This window comes from Trachurus japonicus, chromosome 13 (genome assembly GCF_045865225.1).
Source record: "Trachurus japonicus isolate A0001 chromosome 13, Traja_1.0".
Lineage (NCBI taxonomy): Eukaryota > Metazoa > Chordata > Actinopteri > Carangiformes > Carangidae > Trachurus > Trachurus japonicus.
In genome coordinates, this window is record NC_140919.1 from 18,134,572 (window position 1) to 18,151,004 (window position 16,433).

Genomic DNA, 16,433 nt, shown 5'->3' on the forward strand with positions numbered 1-16,433 from the left:
AAGAGTCCCCCCAACCCCCACCACCAAAACAAGATAGTATTATCCCTTATCGGTTGTGACACTCAGTTGTGCAGACAGTTTTGGATTCACTTTCCCGGGTTGTGACATAGCCTGTCTGTCTGTGGCAATTTTGAAGCCACTTGACTGGAGTGAATAAACTGGAGTTATTTTTATCAAAAAAATAAACTATTTTCAAAAACAATGTGTTCTCATACTCCAGATAATCCATAACAGAACATGATGTCAACATGAGTTATTTGGACAATAGAAAGATGAAAAGAGTCAACATTGACACATGTGTTTTATTTAGGTCAGGGCACTGGAAAGAAATGTCACTGTTCGAATTTGCAAGTATAATTTTACAAAACCACAAAGAAAATTTGTGTCAGCCGCATTATAAAGGAGAGACAGAAAAATGGATAGATTGACTCAAAACTTGAGCAGATACCTCCAACATAGTTGCATGACACAAGGGATTTTTTAAATAAAAACTTCAGTCAACCACAAAAATGATTTTTCATGCCTTTGCTTGAAGCACATTTATGGGGAATCTAACCCTTTCATTGCCTACCACCATGACAGGCTGACTAAGCAATAATTTTAGAGTAATTTAGTTCAGAGATGATGATTTCTCAGTTCACAGAAAATGGGCCCAGATCTTCACTCATGCATTTAGGACAGGGCAGTCCTTCCTCAGTGTAGGCGTGGCATATGGCTACTCTGCAACATGTTCCTCTAATCTGGGTGTTCTTGTACAATAAAAACAACCACACAAATTATCTAGGTGTATCACAGTGTCATTTTATAATAGAATCTAAAGAAAATATTGTGACAGGAAGATGAAAAATTGTGCATTTTGTGTGGAGATCTGGCTACATACAACTCCATAGGTAGGCCTCACTACACCACCTTGACAGAAAAATCAGTTTCTGCCAACCTCAAATCAAAAAGCCTATGCTTTCACTAAATCAACAGTTGTGGTTAAAAAAAAAGAAAGAAACAGAAAAAGGGGCAGGGGTTATTGCCTCATAATTTAGGCAATTGAAATGGGAACAAATTAGCTATAAGAAAGTGAAATTCCACACTGAGTGAGATGCAGGAAGGACACATTCGAAGGCTACTTCTACAAACTTGAATTTCTCAGTATTTTGCTGAAATATTTAACCACGGTCTTTTTCAATAACTATTCAAGCAATATTAATATTAATATTTTATTTCTCGCTAATCCAAAGTGGACAAATCTTCCCACTGTATCTGTGCCATAGATTGTAGGCTATATAAAGAGGTCTGTGCCTGTATGTCATGTCAGTTTGTAAATCACGCTTCTGGCCTAATTTTGATGCTGTCAGAGAATTGACTGGCTCTGATGCATGGATGTATTATGCTCTGATGCTGTCACAAAGTTCATTTGAAAAACAGATTCAACCGGATATCCGGTTTAGGTGCTCTCAGTAAACATAACCGGTGGAAACATCGGCTTTCATGTCCCCGGACTCTTTCTTCGTAATCGACAGTGTTAAGAGTCGATACTTTAGTTTTGAACCATTACTGAAACATTTATTTTGTGCTCAATCTCTCAGCGTCGCCGCGGTGACGTCAGATTGGGCTGCTATCTAGTTCACGTTAGCCTTTAGCTTCTCTCTGCTATGTAAACAATAAAAGCGAGCGAAGGTTCCGGTTTACACACGGAGAGAAAACAGTCCGGAACACGAACGGCAAAGAAGTGGACTCGTTGGTTTTGCTGCATTTTAGTTGAGGTGTGTGTGTGTATATATATATTTGCCTCTGCATACGCTTTGTTCCTGTTGTTTATGTTACTAGCAGCTGCTAGAAATTAGCAGGTCTCTGTGTTGTTGTGTACCTTTTGCAGTAGCTAGGTATGTGTACGTGTCTGTTTCTGACAGAGAGATAGCCTATGCTGGATAGTAAATGTTTTATTAATGTGTCTTCTCTCCACCGGACAGAGGGTCGTCCCTGTCTCCTATGGAGTCTCTCAACTCGTTTGAATCCGAGATGGAGGCTGATGGACAGGGGAACTACTCTCTGTTTCCTGCTCTGGACAGCATAGCAAGTCTGTCTGGGACTGCAGAAACTCTGGAGAGGTTGTTCAAAATAATATGGTTTTCCTGTCACAAACAGTATAGCTGTGCCCGAATAAAAGTTGGTAGGAATCAAAACTAAAGAAAAACAGCAGCAGAGTAGGGATTTGCCTGGATGACTCTGAGCTTTTAGTCATTCAGTTTCTTTTCCTTATATGTTTTGGCCGAGTCACATCATTTGCTATGCAATTGCACACATTCAACATACATCACCACAACACCTCTCATGCTTAGTTTCCTGACGCAGCTCTGTTTCCTTTTTGCTAAAACACATGGTAGATGAGTATGTGCTCTAAGATTTTGATATTCCTTTGCTAATAATTTTGCTAAAGTGCCAGTAAAGCAAATGACAATGTTTCACTGGATAATACTGAGTTTTTCCTATTTGCAGTGAACCACCCAGTGAAATTGCAGAGAAGCCAAACCTCACATGGCTTGATGCTGCACAGGTGTCTGTCATTAATTGCTCATTATTCAGTTTGGTGTTATTAATACTATTTACTATGATCAAGTGCTGTAAGAGCTTTTGTTTTCAAGTTCTGTTTTGTTCAGTTTTTTGTTTTTTTCCTTAATTTCTTTTTTTTCATGTAGATTGTCTTGGAGGAGGCAGGACGTCCCATGCACATAAAGGAGATTAAACAGAGAATCATTGACAGAGGACTTGTTCAATCCAAGTACAGCAATACTCTCAATTTACTACACCATCTTTTTTGCCATATATGTGTCCAAATGTCAAATCATGAAACACTAAACACACAATATGTATACATAAGTGTTTGTCTTAGATGCTTTACTGTACGTAGACCACAGACTAGTTGTTTAATCTACAGTTAGACATTGCTCATCTAATTGCTCTCTTCTTTGCAGTGCAAAATCGAGTCTGGAGGCTGTCATGTATCGTGAGGTAAGGAGGGTGTTTAAGACTCAGCCAGACAGCAACCTCTGCTGTTGAGTATAATAACTTGCATCTCCATTCAGTATCCGTGTTTGTTCAGTCAGTACTGTACAAGCATTGTCTGTATTTCTTTTCCTATTTTTTTTTCTTTCTCCATGTTTTTCCATCCTGCTTCTTTGACCTTATTTCACTATTTTAATGAGAAGCGCTGCTGCAATCACAACAAATGGCGCCGTCTGCTCACACACACGAACAAGCCTTGAAGCAGCTGCTTTCTAATAATGATGGAATTAATCTAAATTGGGAGTGAGATTTTGGGCTTTTCCAGCCCCTTGCATTTGGCCTCAGTCTCACATATGTTTCAGACACAAAAAGGCAGCAGGAGATTCAAGAGGATTGAGAACAGAAATGGAGTCTTTGCACTGCTGGTGAGTTAACTGGGATACTAATGGCTATTTCACACTAACTCTGAATATATTCTGGGATACTGAAAAGGCATTTGACCTTTTACGCCAGGCTATTTGTCATGGATAAATACTGAGGCGCTGCTGTTCATACAGGACTTGTGGTCCAGAGCTATAGATGGATACACCTCATTTCCTGGTTCGATTGCACCATAGACAGAATTATCAATATTGAATTTTGCATTATAGTGTCATTAAAAATTGGCAGATGCAGTGTTTATGCTGTGGAGTGACAATATTATCTGGCTGTGATAATGTGATGTAACGTCATAGATGTTTTATTTCCTTATCAAACCTAATCAGGGAAGACATACTCTCATTTTAATTTCTTCAGTTTTAATCAGCTCATGCACGTTTTGGTTTCAGTGATGTTCATTGTTTGTCATACAGCAGTTTACGTGGAAGCTACATCATTGTGAATTGTCCGTCTATCTTGTAGTCTGTATTATCATCATCTGTCTCTCCTGCAGGCAACACAAGCTTGAGCCTCAGGAACTCACTGGCACAAAATGAACAGACCTCTGTCTTTCTCTCCCCTCTGTCTCACTGCAGACTGATGAGGAGCGGCAGCAGGCCCTGCAGGCCTTCACTGCTCAGTCTTTCCTCAGCTCTCCGCAGCGGAACGCCATCAGCAGTTCTGGCTCAGGTACCTCGGCGCCGGCCTTCCCGTCCCCCACCGGCTCCTCTGAACACAAGGCCAAGATGAAGAGGGGTTCGCGAAAAAACCAGAATGAAAAGTACCGACTCAAGTACCTCAGGCTGCGCAAAGCTGCTCGGGCCATGATATTTGTGAGTCACAACTAATACATAATTGCCAGAATTTTTGAATTTTTTGAGCTGACCACATTTTTTTCTTTTGCATAATCATTAAAATCCTATACATTCAGCTGTATAAAAACAACTGGATGAAACTAAGAGAAACATCACATTTCGATCACTATTTCCTTGTCGTTTTCCTCCGTTTGAGGTTCGAATTGAGCTCTTTTAAAGCAGATATCATCGGCACGGCCGTTTCGGCTAATGCTGTGTTCAAGGCAGACTTTTGAAACCGTAAGTTACAGCTTCAAGTCACAACTACGACTTGGTAGCGTTCCAGGTAACCCGTAGCTCGTGTTTTTACCGTCCTGTTGTCTGTGAAAGTTCCCTATAACGGCCACTCGTAACTTCCGACCCGTGAACTCGTACCAGATCGAACTGGTATGACTTCACAGGAAGGAAAAACACAAAGTACGAGTTTCCTTGAACGCACCATGAGTTAGCAGCCCCCGCCCTTGTCAGGCATCAATTGGTCCTCGTGCTACGTCACCACATTCACGCGCATCCCTTGGCTGCACACACAGCCCTTCATGCCGTTCTCTCCCCTCATTGGATAACACTTGTATCCCACAAGGAAAATTTTCTCCTCGGGTTACAGCAGAGCAGAGTGACGGAGAGACTCGTGTTTAGGCTGAAATACTTCATGTAAGTGATTGCTGACGGAAAATAGGACTATTTAGGACTTATATTAACAAAAACATTCCACTGATATCTGCTTTAATGTCACCATCACATCGCGCTCCCCCTATTCTGCTATAGTTCAATGACACAAGTGGAGAACCACAAATCTTTCTTCTTATATTCAACAACCTGATTTTTGATGAGCATTTATCATGAATTTAGATGCAAAGCCTAACAGAAATGCAGCTTTTATTTATATGTTCCAATCTTTAATGCCAATAAATGGCTTTTCTTCTTCATAAGGTGTATGTATATTATTAGACTATGTTTAGGCTTATACTGTTTAGTGAAAAAGCCAATTGAATTCTTAATAGTAATTATTTGTATTGCAATTAATTTGTCATCTAAAATTTCATGATTGTAACAGCCCTTGCTGTAGTTTTTTTCCCCACATATTGCATACAACATTTTATTTCTTACCGGTCACAGCTAAAGTTTTATACAATTTAACTTGCTTTCAGGATATGCAGTCCTTGACTGATCAGTCTTGTAAAACTGTTGCACCTACAGGAGAATGCAGCTCTCTGTGATGAAGTTGCCCACTTAGAAGAGAAGTTTTTGAGAGCAAAGGAGGAGAGAAGGTGAGTGGACAGATTTCAGCTCTGCTTATGATTATCATAAGGTTCTGAAATACGATATTGGCCCTCTGCTTCGTTCAGCAAGGACCCACCCATTCATTCCCCTTTGTCATGTTTTGCTATTCTTATACATGGATCAACCATATGATGAAGTTTCAAGATTGTGAACATTTTCCAATTAATGTGATCTTTATGTGAATTTAAACATTTATTTTAATTTGCAGGTTTTTACTGAAGTCGTTGTTGCAGTACCAGTCTTTGTCAGACGGCGAGATATTACCTACACCTTCCAGCTCTCATCCTCCTGCGCCGCCTGTGGCATTAACCTCAGGAGTTGCAGGGGCTTCAGGGCTGTCGGGGGGGCACAACCTGACGTCATCTGTGTCAACCGGGGAAGAGGGACCTCTAAAGAAACCCAAGAAAGAAAGGAAGGAGCGAGGACGGGAGAATGGAAAAGAAGATTGTGAGTGCTTTGGTCAAGCATTAATGCAAATGCATATTGATAATTGATGAAATTTGAATTTTTGCTTTCACCTTTAGCCAATTATTTCACCGCCTTATGTTTTATTCAGTGCCAAAGAAGATGTCTAAGAAGAGAAAGCTAGCAGACGGGTCTCGGAAGCTGGTGCAGCCCATCCCTCTGGACTCATCTGGTCGTCCCGTCTTTCCTATCGTACTGGGAGGTTTAACAGTCTACAGTCTGGGGGAGGTCAGTGTCACAGCTTTGTTATTATCACAGTGGTAAACTTAAGGTAAATCTATGTCATCTTGCCACAACACATAAAGGCCATCTTGAGTGTAGCTTGGTGGTTAGAGTAAAACCACATTATCTGGCTGCTCTACAGATCATCACAGACAGAATGCTGTTCCATGATGAGTACGCCATCTACCCAGTGGGCTTCTGCAGCACACGGATCTTTGCCAGCATGAAAAACCCTGACCAGCAGTGCCTCTACACCTGCCAAATCAAAGATGGGGGAACACTTCCACAGGTAAACACACACACAGCTGTGATTGTCTGCAGTTTTGCCAAATATCCCTCATCATTCTCCTAAATCTTGCACACAGATACTTTATGAAATCGGTAAACAAACATTTGCTCTATTAAAATACTACTGCACTGGCAATCATCCTTCAATTCATATATAGATATACATACATACATATACAGTATATATATTTTTTTACAACATTTTGTCTCTCCAGTTTGAGATCGTGCCTGAAGACGATCCTCAAAATGCCATCGTGGCCTCCTCTGCCCTGACGTGCCACTCCAACCTCCTGAAGACCATCGCATCTGTCAGGTAAAGACATTCACCACAAAGGCTTGGACTGAATAGTTTGTGGTTATTCTGCATGAATGACATAGTAGGCATGAACAGGAAGAAAATGTCCACCAAATGTTAAAAAACTTTTTTTTCTGCATGTCAACTTTTAAATATCACTTGTAATATAATTGTGTACTCATTCAACACGTCCTTCTTCTAGTTCCAAGTCTGTGACGCCCATTGTGCCATCAGGAGCAGACTTCTTTGGTTTCTCCCACCCAACCATCCAGAATCTCATCCAGAGTTGTCCAGGAGCACGCAAATGTACCAAGTAAGAGTGCTTAATTTGTTTCTATGCTTTTATAACATTTTAGAGTAGAAAAGCTGAAGAGTGTTGTGTAATAAAGTCTGGACTGTTCTGGGTTCTGTGTCCAGTGAGAGTTTAAATTACTAAACCAAAAGCAGACTGTCTAATATTACCGTCAAGGATTAGTAGTCGAAAACATGGCAGACCAATTTCCTCAGCTTGCTGGGACCCAAAACTGCAGCACTTCCCAACTCATCCATGAAATTAACAAACAATTGCAATTTATTTGTTAATTATAACACAAGACAGATCTCACCATTTTCAACATCTACATTGGTTGTGCAATTTTGGGAAACCCATGAATTGTAGAAAAGTGTTTCCTGGACTACAAAGTGCCATAAGTAAAGTTTGTCTCCCAAGCACAGCAAGTATTACAAAAAACCTGTTGTTCCCTATTTACGATGATTCAGATAATGATGTTTCTGAAACCCCCAAACCGTTGCATCACATAAAACAGACCCACAAAAACAAGAGACTGGAAAACACTGACAACCCAGGAGGGAGTAACATACATGCATGTTACTTATTGTAACAGTCAATTATGATTTGTCGTAGCAAGATGATCTTGTGCTGATGATTTTACCTTGTTCTTTTAGCTACAGATGGATCAGATTTGAGGTGTGTCGCCCCAGTGACGGCCAGGCTCCCCACAGCCTATCAGAGGACGATGCCTCCGTTAACTTTGAAGCCTACCAGAGACACCAGGGCTTTGATGAGAACATCAAAACGGAGCACATCACAGGTTAATTATATTTCTATAGCATGGTTTTAGTGTACCTTAAAGCTGGTATGTCCATCCAACATGTACAGACTAGAAGCCTCGAGGTTAAACAGCTTGAATTACTGTATAAATAGAATCTCTTAGTGGGAAAACAAATAAGAAGCCGTGTCTTGTTCTTTGGGGCCTGCTGTCAAAATGTCTGAGTGAAGCAGTGAAGCTGCTCCAGTAGAGTCTCTCAGCTCAACGTCGCTCTGCTCTGTGTCAATAACACTTATCCCACCAACTGCTTCACCAGGCCTCTGCTAGAAATCATATATCACGAATCTAACTGCCTCGTTTGGCTGAAAAACAAAAGTACATTTCCTCATAGGAGTCACGGGATGTTCTTAATAGACTTTCAAAGTAAAAGTGAACCCAACTATTTAACAGTACTTCTGTTTTTATCATTTCCTACATGTCTAATGCTGACACGATGATCACACTGACGACCTCTGTTCTTTCTGTTTCCTCAGGACAGACACCACAGTCTCCTAGCTCCTCTCATCAGCACCACCTGACATCCCCCACCATGAAGCCCTCTACCTCATACTTCAGCTCCTGATTCTGACGGCGCCGCTGAAATAAGGTCTCACCCGATCACATTCTTTGTTACTGACAAGGCCTACCGGTACATTTTCCCGGTTAAATTATTCTTGCAATGGCGTCATATTGGCTCAGATTTATGCTATTTATTATATGTCACCCTCCTAGCTAGCTCCAGACAGCGTTACTGCAAGATGTGTGCTGACGTGGATGATAATAATATGGCAGATTGACTTTGTGCTTAATGTGATAACTAACACCTCTGTAGTGGAAATTACATTTGTTACTGTATGTATGACCGAGTCCTAGCTGACATGTTTAGGATGATACTAATATACCATTTTAACTAGTTAGGGATTACACCGGAAAAACTGAAAATAAGACGATTATGCTTTCCCATGTACACACTGATGCATGTTGGTGCCCTATTTGAAGTTTCCCGGTTGAAACAAATGTATCTCATATTTGGATGAATCAATAATTCCATTACCAGTCTGTTTTTCCCATGTAAAAGCTTTGGCTTTGAATGTAATGTAATCACATCCACATAACCTTGTTGATTTGTCATTTATTTGTGCAAATTATGTATGTCAGCAGAACATATCTGAATCAGTTTAAATCAAAATAAAAAAAATATGTCTCATTTTCCTAAATTCATACAGTCCAGCAATCATTGGCACATCATACAAAATCATACATATATTTAGAAAACAGTTTGCCCCAGAGGTCTCTGACCTTCTACAAGCTCTTTCAGTGTCCAGACTCGTCCGGCCGATAAATCTATAACATGATAGTGTGTCGCGTAGGAGACTCACTATCTGTCCAATCAGCTCATTTGACCTCAAGGGCCGAATGTGTATTTTTATTTATTTTTTTATCACATTGTCTTCTTGCAGTTTCTGCTTCAGTAGCTTTTCCAAACGTTTCCTTTATCAGAGTAGCGGTTGATAATGAAAGGAGGGGCAGGTAAAACCCCACTGGTGCTGTAGACTGGACAGGCTTTAAAGTCACAGGGCCAATCTCTCCATGCATATCGAACAGCAGCTACTTTATCAGTGGCTGGACACAAGCCGGCAGATAACTGGACGGTGGTTGGACCCTGTTGCATGATAGGAGCTGCAACCCAGAGGGACTTGGACCCGCATGGAGCCGCAGTCCCAGAACAACAGACCTGTATTTAAACATAAAAGGATCGATAAAAGGGAGCTCAATTATTTGCAGCATGTTTGTCTCTGACATAGTTAGACCAAACATTAGTCACAATTCTTTTTGTTAAAACACTGTTATCAAACCTAGTATGTGTATATGGGAGAAAAATGTTCATCTACAATGACTCCACTTTACCTCAAAGACGTCCTTCGAATATGTGACAGCGACAGACTGGTCGTAGGTTATGTTGACAAACGTTTGTGAGGACAGAATTTGGACGGGGAAAGGTCCAAGGAAGGACACGTCCTTTTCATTATAAGCCACTGCCCTCGCTCCTAATGTCAGCCTGTAGGCTACGTCCTGCTTGTCCCGAGGATGGATTCTGACGAACACACAAAGTAAATAAATAAGTCACATGCCAGTCTGTAAGACCAGACAGGCAGCTTAAAAGTCAAATACGAAAGCAGGTCACATGGTCACATTTGTACACTTTAAATAAAGAAAATCAACAGAGAGAAGTTTTTTTTAGTGCATCGAAGAGTCTGTCGATGTTAAGAGTTATGCCAGAGTGTGGCTTGGCTGCATATCATAAGCAAGTCCAGGAAACTTTTGTTTATAAGGATCCTAAAATCTACCCAGAGACTTTACAAGAAGCCAGAACAGAATGGTTTGAACAGGTGCGATCTGATAATCGCTTTGCTCCAATTAAAACTCTTGCAGCATACTCTGGAGTGACATTAGGTCAAACCTGAAACGGCTTCCTGCACCACATCTCTAAAGTTGAGAGTTAGTGTTTAAATGAATATATTAAAAGACATGTAAGAAGAATCCATCAAACCCATGTGAAGAAGTTCTGCAGCAGTGATTTGAATTAATTAATGTGGTGTCACTGTCTACCACCTTGAAAAGAACACTTCAGTGTTAATTAATGCTCGATAAAGGCTAATCACACCCGCATGCTACTGAGTGTGAATCACACATACTCTGCGATGCTTTTTGGTAATTTAAAGATCTCACTTCCTATGCAAACCTATGAACAGGATCCTTACGTGCCATAGGGCGATGTTGTATCCGGTAAATCCAAAGCCACGGCCATGAAAGTTCGCTTCATCCTTGAGTTGGGGACAAAGCCAAAGTCTGCCGTCTGGTGCCAGCGGATGTTGGGAAAGCCGTCGTCTGTGGCGTCTTTTTTGTAGGTGGACAGCTGGACATAGGGGGAAGAGAAGAAACACAAGTTGGACCGATATAATAATCCAAATAATATGAGCATGGTCTATTTATTTTATCGACATGGCGACAGTGAAGCAATAAGTCTTTTTTGATGCTACCACTACACTGAAGTCAGAGTAACACGGTTACATACCTGGACAAACCCAAAGGGGAAATCAATAGCTGTCTGTCCCCCTGAGCCCTGATGAAATGCCATCCTCCAGTCATCAATCATAGCAGGGAAAGAACAATTGTACTTGTCCTGGTGATATTCTGCATTTGCCTCACCTGAAAGAGTCAAAACCTCATAGATACATGTGTTGTCTTTGCTCTTTTAAAAAAAAAATCAAATATACATTGACTATGAAACATGTGCAGATGGTCCTGACGTACCTTGGTACCAGATGGCTCCTTTGATGGTCATGTTAAGCAGTGGGTGGATCATTGCATTCCACAAGATTGAATTGTTTTTAGGGCTGTAGGATGCATAAAGTAGAAACAATACAGTTCATTAAAGTTAGCTCTCCTCGGTTATTAGTTACACATTAGAGACATTCACACATTTGCCTGTGAACAGAGTTACTACGTAGGCTGCAGGTTATCTGAGCTGTGTTGTCTTCATATCTGTACCCGTCTGTGGTTCCCTGTAGTCCACACTGCTGCAGCGCTCTGGAAGATGACCAGACCTCCACAGGCGTGCCTCCCCAGCATGACTCCACCAGTCCGACGGGGTAATTCAGAATCTTGTTCATGTAACGTCCAAAGAGCCAGCACACTGCGGAAAAGTCAGCCAGGCTCCCTGCAAACAACACTCCCATGTTTAATTCATCATGGTTGATATACATTACCAGTCAAAAGTTTGGACACACCGTCTCATTCAATGTTTTTTCTTTATTTTCATTACTGAAGATTCAAAATGAAGACATCAAAACTATGAAGGAACACATGTGGAATTATGTAGTAAACAAAAAAGTGTTAAACAAAGCAGAATATGTTTTATATATTAGATTTTTCAAAGTAGCCATCTTAATGTTTTGTTGAGGGATTTTTTGCACTAATCCAATTCCAACAGTCTTGAAGGAGTTCCCAGAGGTGCTGAGCTCTTGTTGGCTGTTTTGCCTTCATTCTGCGGTCCAACTCTTCCCAAACCATCTCCTATACAGTGTCTTGCAAAAGTATTCACACCCCTGGAACTTTTCCACATTTTGTCATGTTACAACCACAAACTTAAATGTATTTTATTGAGATTTTATGTGATAGACCAACGCAAAGTAGCACATAATTGTTAAGTGGAAGGCAAATGATACATGTTGTTCAACTTGTAATGTGCCAAAATATGGAAAAAATCAAGGGTTATGAATACTTTTGCAAGGGATTGTAATTCCATAAGTGTTCCTTCATAGTTTTGATATCTTAAAGCAATACTAAAGAACTTTAAATTTTGGTTGAGTTTGGCGGCGCCAGTGGCCCAAAGCGGTAGTGTTTTGCCTGAAGGGAGACTCCATCTCCCATGAGCACCAGCGAATAGCGCCGTAAACATCCTGATGTCCTGGTGCATGGAAATTAAAGCAGAACAATGCAAGTCGGCCGGAAATACCTCGCTCCTTCGTTGGTTTCTCTTTTTTTTCCCTCTCCGGAGCTCCCCCACAGTTCTGGGAGGCACATGTCACTGTCGTAAAAAAAAAAAAAAAAAAAAAAAACTCGCCGCCGCCACCTCCTCCACCCCCCCTACACGTGCTTGTGTTTACTGTTTGCTAAGCCCTGATAACACCGAGCTAACGCTAACACGGGGCTAATGCTAACACCGAGCTAACGCTATGCTAACACGGAGCTAACGCTAACACGGAGCTAACGCTAATACAGCCACACACAGGCACAAAGACACAGACATACACACACAGGAATAAAGGTTCCAAAACGCGAAGGTGTGTGTGTGTGTGTCATGATGTATTACATTATCTTATAAAAGACCCATGGTGTGTGTATCTGTGTTAGCATTAGCTCCCCGTTAGCCACAAGCTGAACTTCATCAGTAAACATTTCATGTTTCCATGGTTTCCTCCGACTTTCCGAACTCAAACCAATCACGATTCGTGACATGCATGACGTCATATGCGTTCTTATCTCGTACTGCCGTAAGGCAGTTTCTCGCGATACTTCTATCCATTGACGAGATTTGTAACACCGAGACGGACGACTGATCTTGCAAGTGCGGTTTTCAGCCAGTGGGGGGGGTGAGCGCATTGGCCTAGACCCCATTCACCTCATAACAGGTCACTCAACCATCACAGTGACTCTGAGCCACAATAATTACAGCCCAAATCCTGCATAGTTCTGCTTTAACAGAAGACGTCCAAACTAAGTTTCTGTTTCCAGTGGATCATTTCACAGTAAACACACATATGTATTGTGTATTGTATTATTTGAACTAAGATGAAGTGTGATGATGATGATTTTAATTGACATGCCCGAAATAAACAAATTGATTGATTGATTGATTGATTGACATACACAATCCGGCGGGAACGTGCTGCATTGCCTGCTCCCTCCTTGTCGTGACTTGCGAAAGTGAAACTTAAAGCAGATATCAGTGGAATGTTTTTGTTAATATAAGTCCTAAATAGTCCTATTTTCCGTCAGCAATCACTTACATGAAGTATTTCAGCCTAAACACGAGTCTCTCCGTCACTCTGCTCTGCTGTAACCCGAGGAGAAAATTTTCCTTGTGGGATACAAGTGTTATCCAATGAGGAGAGAGAACGGCATGAAGGGCTGTGTGTGCAGCCAAGGGATGCGCGTGAATGTGGTGACGTAGCACGAGGACCAATTGATGCCTGACAAGGGCGGGGGCTGCTAACTCATGGTGCGTTCACGGAAACTCGTACTTTGTGTTTTTCCTTCCTGTGAAGTCATACCAGTTCGATCTGGTACGAGTTCACGGGTCGGAAGTTACGAGTGGCCGTTATAGGGAACTTTCACAGACAACAGGACGGTAAAAACACGAGCTACGGGTTACCTGGAACGCTACCAAGTCGTAGTTGTGACTTGAAGCTGTAACTTACGGTTTCAAAAGCCTGCCTTGAACGCAGCATTAGCCGAAACGGCCGTGCCAGTGATATCTGCTTTAAGTGAGAGCCGGGTTCCTACCATGCTCCTCAAAGCTGCTTAGTGCCAGAGAAAGCGATACAGACCCCCTCAGGCCATGACATTCAACTTGTTGTAAGTCGATGTATCATCACAAAAGTTATGAAAATATTTTATGAAGGCTGAAAAGTTACTTAGTGCTGGTTTAAGTATAAATCTACAATGTAGAAAGTAATAAAAAAAAAAAAAGACCATTGAATGAGAAGGTGTGTCCAAAATTTTGACTGGTAGTGTATGCTGTAACTGAAACAAAACAGAGCTCAGATGCAGTTCAAAACTAAAAGCTTTAGCTGCAAACAAAACAACACTTCAGACAATTCTGGGAATGAATAAATCAATCAGTGGCTCACCCGCTGTGGGCACAGTCCAGGGAAGTTCCACCTGAATCAGATCAGTCACTTCTCTTTCGCTCATGTTCAAGGCTACCATGAAAGTCCTGACATTAGGATACTTGGCTGCGAGGGCCAGCTCGTCCGATGCATTGAAAATCTATCAGGGCGAGTTCATCATTAAACAATAAAATGTGAATAAATGCATTCATACATTTCAAATAGACTGCTCTTTGTCTAGAATGTCATGTTTTTGCTCCATGCCAGGGATGTGGATTGTCATCTTTCTGTCAGTGATACTGTCCTAAACCATTCATACTGCTCCTATGCTTTTTTATGTGCAATAGCCTGGCCTACCTCTGATGTTGTGAAGTACATGTTGCTCTGTCCTCCACACAACCAAACATCTCCAAACAGCACATCTGTTAGAGTGGCCGTGCTGCCCTCGGTGACTGCCTTCACAGTGTAGGGACCGCCAGCTTCAACGGGGTCGAGGGTGACTCGCCAGACACCTGTAAATGAAATATAAGCATTTACACAAACTGTCAATGAAGGAAAAATAAGTGCAGGTAAGAAAAAAAGCAGCATTTAATCATTTGGATTACTGGAATATGCTCTTGATAGAAGCGGTTGCATAAAACACAACCTCAAAAAACAAAAAAAGAGGGGTTTTTGCCCCCATCCGCCCCTGTCAGGGTCACTTAATGTGGCACCTGCTGCCCTCAGCACCCTGCAGATGTTAGGATCAACTTCCTGTCTGACAGCAACTGGCTGCACTTAACTTTTGTCACAGTGACTGGTGAGGTTTTCTGTGTTATCAGTCCTGACAAGGAGACGTTGACCTGTGCCCCCTCAGGGCCGTAGCCCCACAACACAGCGCTCTCTGGAGACTTCTGCAGCACCATGTGGTCTCCATAGTAGGAGGCAAAGCGCAGCCCCGCATCTGCACACACAGACAACTCTATTCATCTATTTACTACAGCCTACTTGAATTAAAAAAAAAAAAAATCACATGATAAAAAACAGGAAGGATAGGCTGTATTAACTTTCAGTTCTGCTTTACTTTCACACGGTCAAATGCTTACACAGTGTTACTCACCAAAGCTGTCAACAGAAGCTACAAGTACAAAAACAGCCCACAGTGTTATTGCCATGACAAACAGACAACTCATGTTAATAAAAAGATGAGAGGTTCTGTCGGACAGACGCATGCCCGTCATTTGACATGCTCAGTCATATCACAGACCGTGTCGCCTACCAGTCACCAAACTCCTAACATCAACAATTGTCCCGCATTTCCGACCGAGTCAGGAGTTTGTTTTGTTCCTGGAACGTCATCACGGCGTAGCTGAACGACGCCCTTCAAAATAAAAGCACAGAACTTAAATAAACGGAGTGGACAGAATAATAGAAACATCAGAGTCAATTCATTGTAATTAAACAGCAAAACTGAATATTTTACATTTTACTGTCTGTAAAAACACATTTCATTTGACCAAATGATCTTCTCCTCCTCCTCATTATTATTATTATTCGTAGTAGCCTAGTAGTAGTAGTATTGATGGTACGTTATTGTATGTAACTGTAGTGCAGGTTTTAATTTGTTCAAGTTTGTTTTAAAAGTATATAACGATGCCCATTTAAAAACCTACTGTATTAAGTATTTTTTTTCCCAAAGCAGTTTCAGTGGAAGGAAGAAATTCACCGTTCTCTCTTTGTGCAAAAAAAATAGACTAAAAGGTTGAACTTAGAAGTGCAAATTGGTCATATCTTGTTCTGATGTTACAGCCCTTTTAGCACAAAATTGTCTCTCTGTTTTACTATTTTCTCTGCTGCAGCGATGGAAACAGTCCGCAGTGAGTCTAGTGAAGCTAATTTTGCAATAAAAAGGTTGTAATTTTGGAAGGTCAGTTTCTCTGTACTCCTGCTCACTATGGGCAAAATATGTCATCACATAGTGGCGTTCATTAATGGCAAAGAAAGAAAGACTCCTCCTTTTATCATATCCAAACAATCTAACCCTAACCTCCCCAGCGACAGACATACAGAAAGTCTCATTAGCATCTTTCTGAAGTCATGTTTTTGTTCATTAGATGAAAAGGTCCAGTGGCTTATTCTCTCTTTTTCTTCT

At 41.3% G+C, this 16,433-nt stretch overlaps 2 protein-coding genes across 2 annotated transcripts; one reads left to right on the forward strand and one right to left on the reverse strand.

Moving 5' to 3' along the window:
• The first annotated feature begins 1,421 nt into the window (after positions 1-1,421).
• tbrg1 (transforming growth factor beta regulator 1) lies at positions 1,422-9,124 on the forward strand. The gene is made up of 15 exons (XM_085795088.1): positions 1,422-1,757; positions 1,965-2,102; positions 2,491-2,548; positions 2,691-2,773; positions 2,967-3,003; positions 3,360-3,422; positions 4,011-4,247; positions 5,466-5,536; positions 5,758-5,996; positions 6,106-6,242; positions 6,379-6,525; positions 6,740-6,837; positions 7,022-7,132; positions 7,765-7,910; positions 8,402-9,124. Exons 2-15 carry the CDS (start codon positions 1,984-1,986, stop codon positions 8,488-8,490), a joined length of 1,635 nt encoding a protein of 544 aa, XP_085651214.1. The 5' UTR covers positions 1,422-1,757; positions 1,965-1,983; the 3' UTR covers positions 8,491-9,124.
• siae (sialic acid acetylesterase) lies at positions 9,023-15,537 on the reverse strand. Its single transcript, XM_085795089.1, has 10 exons — positions 15,402-15,537; positions 15,084-15,245; positions 14,660-14,814; positions 14,324-14,462; positions 11,460-11,628; positions 11,223-11,305; positions 10,984-11,117; positions 10,670-10,824; positions 9,816-10,002; positions 9,023-9,642 (listed from the first exon to the last, which is right to left on the reverse strand). The coding sequence occupies exons 1-10, from the start codon at positions 15,520-15,522 to the stop codon at positions 9,376-9,378; spliced, it is 1,572 nt and encodes a 523-aa protein (XP_085651215.1). The 5' UTR covers positions 15,523-15,537; the 3' UTR covers positions 9,023-9,375.
• Between the last annotated feature and the right edge of the window lie 896 nt (positions 15,538-16,433).

Coding starts and splice junctions, on each gene's coding strand:
- tbrg1 (XM_085795088.1), top strand. CDS start 1,984: ATGGAGTCTCTCAACTCGTTTGAATCCGAGATGGAGGCTGATGGACAG. Junction 2,103..2,490: donor ACTGCAGAAACTCTGGAGAG/GTTGTTCAAAAT, acceptor TCCTATTTGCAG/TGAACCACCCAGTGAAATTG. Junction 3,004..3,359: donor AGGCTGTCATGTATCGTGAG/GTAAGGAGGGTG, acceptor CATATGTTTCAG/ACACAAAAAGGCAGCAGGAG.
- siae (XM_085795089.1), bottom strand. CDS start 15,522: ATGACGGGCATGCGTCTGTCCGACAGAACCTCTCATCTTTTTATTAAC. Junction 15,246..15,401: donor AGCTTCTGTTGACAGCTTTG/GTGAGTAACACT, acceptor CTGTGTGTGCAG/ATGCGGGGCTGCGCTTTGCC. Junction 10,825..10,983: donor TCCCCTTTGGGTTTGTCCAG/GTATGTAACCGT, acceptor CCCTATGTCCAG/CTGTCCACCTACAAAAAAGA.